At 39.9% G+C, this 9,258-nt stretch overlaps 1 protein-coding gene across 1 annotated transcript in view; it reads left to right on the top strand.

Moving 5' to 3' along the window:
• LOC102770502 (chromosome unknown open reading frame, human CXorf21) overlaps positions 1-5,463 on the top strand; it is a 23,943-nt gene extending 18,480 nt beyond the window's left edge. Inside the window, exon 2 of the mRNA XM_006752616.2 lies at positions 3,583-5,463. Coding sequence (XP_006752679.1) covers positions 3,584-4,477 — 894 coding nt within the window. The 5' untranslated portion in view covers position 3,583 and the 3' untranslated portion in view covers positions 4,478-5,463. The remainder of the gene's footprint in view (positions 1-3,582) is intronic.
• Positions 5,464-9,258: the final 3,795 nt, after the last annotated feature.

Raw genomic sequence — 9,258 nt, 5'->3', positions numbered from 1 at the left:
GGAGGGGTAAGGGGGGGGGGGGGGATAAGGACACATTTGTAATACCTTAACTAATAATAAAAAAAAAAAAAAAAGAAATTTTAGACATTGTTACATGATCATCTTGCTTCTCATGTTGTTGTTGAGAAGTCTGAAGATTCTGGCTCTTGGATTTTTTTTTCCCTGACTTTTTAAAATCTCTAGAAACTTATAGTATTTTCACTTTGGTTCAGGTGTTCTATATCATTTCACAATCATAATAAGAGGTGTGGTCTGTTTTTACCTAGTATTTTGAGAACTCATGTCCTTCAGTTCTGGGAAATATTGTTGAATTATTTGAATTTCTCCTCTGTTTACTCTGTCCTCTTTCTGAACTTTCTACTCTTCAGATAATAGATCTCCTGGACTGTTTTTCTAATTTCAACCTTTCTCTACTATTTTCCATCTTATAGTTTTGCTCTACTTTCAAAATGGGAGTTTGCCTCAACTTTACCTTCCAACCATTGTATGGAGTTTTAAAATTGTATAACATTTTTAATTTTCAAGAACTTCAGAATGTTTTCCAATAGCATCCTATTCATAATTCAAGATTGCAATATTATCCTTATTGCCTTGAGAATATTAAGGATTGTGGAGACAAAAAGCTAAATGGACTCTATTGATTGTGAACTTGAATGAAGGGTGACCTGGTTGCCCCATTTAGTTATGGGAACCTCTGATGTCGATTGGTCTCAGACGAGTCTGATTCCCCAGAACAGTCTTCACAATATCCTGCCTCGAAGGTGGATGCCCCTCCACCAGCATCCTGAGAGCTAAAGGGAGAGAGGTCATGGATCTCAGCATCTAAATGCCTATGTTTGTTGAATCTATTATTGGTTCAGTGATTCAACCCTCAGCTGGTATCTCATAGCCCAGAAACCTTACGTTTTCAGAGAATAAATCCCAAGTTTTCCCTTGGGAATGGAGATGGGAGATAGGCACCCTGCTACCTGGAATGAGAGAGAGGATCTGGGGTTCTGACTGCCTTTTCAATAGACTCTCAATTCATCTTTCTTATTTTAGATACATTCCCTTTACCCTACTTCGAATGGGTTTATGGTGCTACCAATTCTTAGACATTTATGAAAATTTTTTAAAATATATTTTATTGCTTTTCTCTAACTCAATTTGATCTCGTTTTTGAGCTCAGCTTACATTCTCCTGAGTAATCACTGTCAATCAGGTTAGCCTCAGTCACTTCAGGGCTCCATCCTCCTTGGGTTTGCCTCTAAGTTCCTTCTTGCTTACACAGAGCCATAGGGTCAGTTGGGGACATGGGAGTGGGGGGTATCTCTGGTTGTCATGATGTAGTCACACTGGCATCCCTGGTAATTTCTCATCCTCCACTTGGCCCCTGTGCAGGAGGCAGCCTATTAAAGACTCTCATCATTGATGTTTCTCTCTCTCTCTCCTCTCTCTCTCTCTCTCTCTCTCTCACTCTCTCTCTCTCTCTCTCTCCCCCCTCTCTCTCTCTTTCTGTTTCTGTCTCTCTAAAATCAATTTTAAAAAGCACGTTTAACTTAGAGAAAGAGATGGAGTGACAGAGAGAGAGAGAGAGAGAGAGAGAGAGAGAGAGAGATATGCATTGATGTGAGAGAGAAATATGGATAGGTTGCCTTCCATAGGTTCCCCAATCAGGGACTGAACTTGCAACTGAGGCATGTGCTGTGACTAGGAATTCAACTAGCAACCCTTTGGTGCACAGGACTACACTCAACCAAATGAGCCACTCCAGCTGGGCAAGAGGGGAAAAGTGTTTATCAGGCCCAAAGTTTTTTGCTGACATAGCATCAGATTTGTGGATCACACTTGACCTGTTTGCTCTGCTCCTGAGTTCGTGGCATCCTTTTATAGATTTAACTAGAGGTCCGATGTGCGAAATTCGTGCAAGAGTAGGCCTTCCTTTCCCTGGCTGCCAGCACTGGCTTTCCTCTGGCCTTCAGCAGGCACTGGGGACCAGGGCTTCCCTCGCAGCCCCAGCTTCGTCCAGAAGGACGGAAGGACGTCCAGTCTAATTAGCATATTATGCTTTTATTTATTATAGATATTTGTAATATTTACTTTATACAATTAAAATTACTTGGGAAATAACTGCATGAATATAAAAGAGATGCTAATATTTTAAAAAAGGACCTTTGTGTATGGTTAAAATAATCTTTTTCTAATTCGACTTTTCAATTCAGCTTCATGTTGACAGGTCTGTTTCGGAAGCCTAGCTTTCAAGGACAAAGAGGATCAGTTTTCCTTGTTGTCTATTGCCCAGCGCCAAGAATGTCAGTGTGTTCCTTTTTTAGAAAACGCAGCTGCTGCTTTCTAGCCTATTCTAGCCACTCCAGACTCAGCTGACAACTGCTGGGGGTGGGGAGGGGAGGCGGTTGTAGCAAAAGCCCATGGTCAGGAAATCTCTTTGGTAACTAGGGTAGAGGTAAACACGTCAGTTGAGTGCAGAGACATTTCCAGGACTTATTGTGAGAAGTACGTGGGATAGAGCAAGGAACTTGTCCTGAGCTGCAAAGGTTGGTGAGGCTTCCTGGTCCTTCACGATGGGTTGAGAGTGAATTAATTTCATACCATGCATTGTTGTCAGTTATTTAATTCAAATTAACAAATATCTTTTGAGTCTCTCCGAAATGGAAACAACTGTGCTAGTTTTGAGGGATAAAATCCAAAGATGGGTAAAATATTGCTCTATTTTCAGTAGAATTTGCCTCGTTGTTTTTTTCATAACCCACTGGGTATGTTGTTTTCTCAATTTGCAGCTTCTCAATCACTCTCCATTTCCTCTGGGGCAGGAGGCAAGTGCCTTTGCTTGACTCCTAAGGCCCTTCATGACCTAATTCTGGCCTATTTTCCCAGGCCCTTCTGCTTATGCTCAGCATCTTGGTGTATGGTGAATAGGCCACAACACCATATTCTCTTATAACTCTGTGTTTATGGCTGGAACTCTTAGTCTTCACAATTTAGATGAAATGTCATCTTCTCTGTGACATATTTGTAACTCCTTTCCTTTATCCACAGGTGGTGTTAGGGGCTCTTCTTCTTCACTTCCTTTGTGCCTATCATGATTTGAACCCTCTGTGATATAATATTGGAATTGTTTGCATCTAGTTTATCTTTTCCCATATACATTTTATATATAGTTTTATTAATTTTAGAGAGGAAGGGAGAAGGAGAGAGAGTGAGATAGAAACATCAATGATGAGAGGGAATCATTGATTGGCTGCTTCCTACACACCCCACACTAGAGATGGAGCCCCCAACTTGGGCATGTGCCCTGACCAGGAATCAAACCATGACCACCTGATTCATAGGTTGACCCCCAACTACTGAGCCAAGCTGCGGGGGTTCATAGTGGAAATTTCTTGAAGGATGGAACTGTGTCCTATTTATCTTTCTATCTCCAGCACGTGCCATCGTCTTGGTACAAAGCAGGCACAAAATTAGTGATGGCTTGGTGAATGAATGGAATGACTATTTCCTTTACTTTTTTGATACATCAACTGTCAATTTTTAAAAAATCCAGTCTTCATTTTCCTCATTGTTATTCACCAACTCTCTTTCCAGAATGCTGTCAGAAGGGTACCTCAGTGGACTTGCCTACCAGAATGACATCCCCTGGAGTTGTGCGTCTTATAATGAGAACGTGGCTGAGGAAAAGGAAGAAGAGACTAACTCTGCTGCTCTTTGCTATTCCTCTGTGGATGAAACACAAGTCGGAAGTCTCTACCTGAGCTGCAAATCCTCCAGCAAGTTCATTTCTTCAGTGCATTCAAGAGAGAGTCAACACAGTAGAAATCACAGAATCACAGTGCTACAGACAAATCCCAATCCTGTGTTTGAAAGCCCAAACGTGGCCGCAGTTGAAATATGTAGACACCCCAGCAGAGAGACCTTCTTGGTTCCACCTTCCTGCAAAAGTATTTGCAAGAATTACAATGACTTACATATTGCAGGGGGCCAGGTGATGGCTGTTAATTCAGTGACCACAGATTTTCTCTGCGAGAGTAGTTTTGAATACGGCCCTTTGCTGAAATCATCTGAGATTCCTTTGCCAATGGAGGATTCCATTTCTACTCAGCCCAGTGACTTTCCCCAAAAACCTATCCAGCGACATTCATCCTACTGGAGAATAACCAGCATCAAGGAGAAAAACAGCTTGCAAATGCAGAAGCCTATTTCTAATGCTGTGCTGAATGAGTATCTGGAACAGAAGGTGGTGGAGTTATATAAACAGTACATTATGGACACCGTGTTTCATGACAGTTCCCCTACCCAGATTCTGGCATCTGAACTCATCATGACAAGTGTGGACCAAATTAGCCTCCAAGTGTCAAGAGAGAAGAATCTGGAGACCTCAAAAGCCAGGGATATAGTCATTAACCGCCTATTACAGTTGGTGTCCACTGAAATCAGTACTCCTAGTCTCCATATTTCACAGTATAGCAATGTGAATCCATAATGGAGAGGATGTTTCCATTCCTCTTTGTCAGCTCTCACAGCTAAAACAACACTTCATTCAGTTATTCTGAGAATGTGGAGGAGGGGTTTGGGAAGGAGTCAAGAGTTAGAGAAGTAAACATTGGCTGAAGGTCAGGTGTGAATTAAGAGGAAATCTCATAATATTACACATGAGGAAGGAATGTGGGAAGAGGGGCAATAAAGAGTGCTTTCAAAGCCAGGGTTGTATAGCAACAAAGCAAAAAATAAAAATGATCAAAAAAAGCAAAGGTAGGATTCATTTCAAGGAGTACAGAAATCGAAAAAGAAGACAAGCCAAAGAAGAACACACATCATGGCAAAAGCAAAAGGCCAAAAGTTTCAGAGTAAAGAGTTAGGAATGTTTGTTACTCATAAAGTCCCCCAAGTTGTTGTTTCTTGAGGGAAATAAACTGTAGTAGGCTGCAATATTTGGGTAGAGAGACTGGTTCAAACAGTTTCAAAATATGTTTTTCTCTCTTTTCTATTCTGTATCAGTAGATCACTTAAAATTATGTTCTCTATAAACATGAAAACAGTAACAAATTGCAATTGTGTTTTTATCATCGAATGGAATGGTTACTTAGATATAACCACACAACAGCCACTCAAATCTCCTAATTCTGTTTTCTAGTGGAGATGAAATTTCCTAAATGGAAAATATCACATAGTGAATATTAAACTATTTTGATTTTGCTATGTATGATTTTCTTGGTGATACACAGTTAGGAATCTTATTTTTTCTCATATTCTTCTCTTGCTTTTCTCCATGCTCTCTCGACTCTTCTGGAGCCAGGAAGGGGTCTTCTGTATCCTAAAGACAAGGTTGCAAGGTCTAGGGTCTGATGATATCAAATTCTGTAAATTCATGCACCAGAATGGTGGCTTTGTGAGTGCTGCCCTGCTCTACCTCCTTCCTCTAGACCAGGGATTGGCAAACTATGGTCATTGTTCCACTCTAGCCTGACACCTGTTTTTTTTTTGTTTGTTTGTTTGTTTTTTTAGATATAATTGACACATAACATTATATTAGCTTCAGGTGTACAACATGATTTAAGATTTGTATATATTACAAAATGATCACCACAGCAAATCTAGTTACATCATTTTTAAGCTCCCATGAGCTAAGACATTTTTAAACCATGTAAAAAATGAAAAAAACAATCAAAATAATATTTTGTGACATGAATAAATTGTGATATTTAAATTCAGTGCCCATAAACAAGGCTGTATTCGAATACAACCACACCCATTCAGTTATGTATTGTCTATGGCTGCTTTCACCCTAGGATGGCAGAGCTGAATAAACGTGACAGAGAACAGATGGCCCACCAAAACCCTAAAACACTATCGTCCTTTTACAGAAGAAGTTTGCACCACAGCAGTGCCTTGCCCATATAATGCTTGCTTTGCTTAATTCAGCTTCTCTGGGGGAAGCTAACTCTGAGATGGAGACTGGTGAACAAGTTTATTTGGGGGTGTTGGGAACAACCTCTGTGATGGAGTGAGGAAAGCAGAAGAGGTTTCCACAGAGGCCTCAGGCCACCTCAGAGGGCTCTGGAGTTGGGTGGGCCTTCAAAATAGATCCAAGGCTTTTGGTTCTTCAGCTTGACAGGAAGGGGGCGTAACTGTAGCTGAGGCAATTCAGTGGAGGGCAAAATTCCCAAAGTGGGTATCCAGTGTGAGCCTTCAGCAGTCAAACTCTGATAGCTGCTGGGGGAATGAGTTCCTCATCCAGAAGGAGGGATCTGTGGAGAAAAACAGCATCCTCTACATTTCTCAGTATTTGTATCTGTAGAGTGAATGATTTTTTTTAAACAACATATGATATTGTATAAGGAAACCGGTTAAATAATTATTCAGAAATGTTAATCACTGTTTAAAATATATCATAATAATAGCTGCTATGTATTAATTACTTGCTATGTGTCTGGCACCAGGTAAAGAATTTTGTATGGATTATCTTATATAATTCTCAAAAGAACCTTATGAGAGAAAGTTCCTATTTTTTTTTTTAACAGAGGAACCAGCTTGGCTCAGGGAAGTTAAGTAATTTGTCCAGAGGCACACAATTAGGGGTGGAACTTGTGGAACTGGATTTAAATCTTGTTCCATTTAACTTGAAAATCCTGGTTCTTAACCACTACCACCTCCTCTCGTGTTGGCCACTATGTTTGCCTCATTAAAGACTGGTTTTCTACTCCAAGGGTAGAGAACTCAATCTCTTTACCATTCTGTTACTTCATGTTTTCTTTATAGCGTTTTGCTTGATAATATTTATTTGCATATCTCCCCCCTCCAGAATATAAGCTTTGATTTATTCATTTGTTTCTCCATGTCCCAAATAGCACTTGCACATAGTAGACACCCAATCAATATATGTCAAATGAATAAATAAGTTTTGGTTGTGAGGGGTCCTGCATCTGGTGGTCAAAGCAAAATGCTATAATATGAAAAGCAGAAAATTTTGACTAGAAAAATGTACTATTGACAGTTCCTCCTCAAGGAGAAAATTGACTGAATAAATGAGCTTAATTTCTTATAGCAAGTTAGTAAATAGTATAATAAAATGCATTATAATAAAATATTACCGTGGATATTTTTCCTTTTGCTTACTTACTAAGAAATAATTTGTTACAAAGTAGACACATACCTCAGAGATATTGCAGGTTCAATCCCAGACCACCACAAAAAAGTAAATTATAATCTTTTTGTTGGTGGAGGATCTTGCCTTCAATTTGTAAAAAAATATATCTGTAAAGCACAATAAAGTGAAATTCGATAAAATGAGGTGTGCCTGTACACTGGCTCATTTTTCCAATGAGCATTTATTTGCTGCTGTGGTTTTTTAAGGGGGGAGTTGGAACACTGTGTACTAAACATATGTAGAGAAGACACACCTGTGTGTGCATACATACACAGAGGAACAGGCCCTGCTCTCTGCAAGCTTACTATATTGTTGGAGAGACCTAGTAAATAACTAGGGAACTAGTACCAAAGCCACTTAATAAGCAAGAAATTGGCAAAGTGGTGCAAACAGGAATACAATTATCAGTGATTGCAACTCAAGTGTGATAAGTGCTGACAAGGAGACATGTTAGGACAGTGGTTCTCAACTAGAACCACTGGCCTAGCCCTAGAACAACTCTTCCATCCATCTGCCTAGATCCAACCTTGTTTTGCAAGAGTAATTAGACCCACCTGGCCGGTGTGGCTCAGGCTGAGCATTCACCAAGAACCGAGGTCCCCAGTTCGATTTCGGGTCAGGGCACATGCCCAAGTTTCGTGCTCAATCCCCAGTGGGGGGCGTGTAGGAGGCAGCTGATCAATGATGTTTCTCTCATCAATGTTTCTATCTCTCTATTCCTCTCCCTTCCTCTTTCTCTAAAAATCAATAAAAACATGTTTAAAAAGAAAAAGAGAAAAAATATCACAACATCTCTATCCTCCCAATCCAAGATAAAAAGAAAAAGAAGAAGAAAAAAAGAGTAATTAGACCCATCACTTCCCCTTGAAATCTTTACCTACACTAGGCTCTTCCACTTTCCAGTGCCTCCTAACACAGTGGTTCTCAACCTTGGCTGCACATTAGAATCACCTGGGAATCTTTTTAAAATGCTGATTTCTGGGCCTCATCCTCTGGAAATTCTGTTTCTTTGTTATGGGGTGGGGCCACAACATTAGTAACAAAGTAACAGAATTTCCGGAGGATGAGGCCCAGAAATCAGGATTTTAAAAAGATTCCCAGGTGATTCAAATGTGCAGCCAAGGTTGAGAACCACTGTAATTAGGCAAAGGCTTGAGAGGGTTTGGTATGACAGGTGGATGACTATAATCAGAGCTGAATGAATGAATTGCTATTGCTACTGTAACCAGGTAACACAAAATTAATGGCTTAAAACAACACAAACATTATCTTACACAGTAATGGTGGTCAGAAGTTCAAAATCATCACTGGGCTAAACTCAAGGTGTTGGCAGGGCCACATTCCTTGTGGAAGTTTTAGGTTTTAATAGCACCTTCATAACAAACATTTTATAGTTCACTCATTCTATCTTTTAAAAATGCTTTAAAATATTTACAGCTTTCATTTCAATGGGTAGACTATTACTCCTTGTTTGGATACAATTATGAATTTTGTGACCTATTCTGAATACCTTTTTGCTTTATAGGCTTCTTAATTTAGTGAGAACATTGTGTTTTTCACCATGAAGCTGTGCTCTACCAAAATTAGTAATCATTTTATCCTCTCAAAAGTAAAGACTTTGTCTTCAAAGTTTTTTTGGTTCTCTCTATCGCACACACCAGTGCATTTCTTCCCCCTCCCCACAGGCACGTTCTCCTTGTCTCTTTCTTTCTCCTAAGTTCCAAAGGCCTTTCTTTTGCCTCAATAATTTGTTCCCTGAGTCAATTTCTTCTACAGCTCATTTCTTCTACCTCTTTGACTTTCTTTATTTTTTATTGCTTAAAGTATTACAAAGGGTATTACCTATGTGTCAATTTTTTCCCCCCGCCCTTGAAAGTCCCCTAGCCTCCCCTATCCCCCAGTGTCTTATGTCCATTGGTTATGCTTATATGCATGCATACAAGTCCTCTGGTTGATCTCTTACCCCCCGCCCTCTGGCCCCCCAACCTTCCCCGGCCTTCCCGCTGCAGTTTGACAATCTGAGGCAGCTCTGCCTCTTAGATCATTCTTGTTCAAGAGTTTATAATGGTCTCTATTATCCATTAAAGAACATTTGGTACATATATACAATGGAGGAT

Source organism: Myotis davidii, unplaced genomic scaffold (genome assembly GCF_000327345.1).
Source record: "Myotis davidii unplaced genomic scaffold, ASM32734v1 scaffold790, whole genome shotgun sequence".
NCBI classification, from domain to species: Eukaryota; Metazoa; Chordata; class Mammalia; order Chiroptera; family Vespertilionidae; genus Myotis; species Myotis davidii.
The sequence above is the reverse complement of the archived record's forward strand: the minus strand, read 5'-3'. Positions and strand labels throughout refer to the sequence as shown.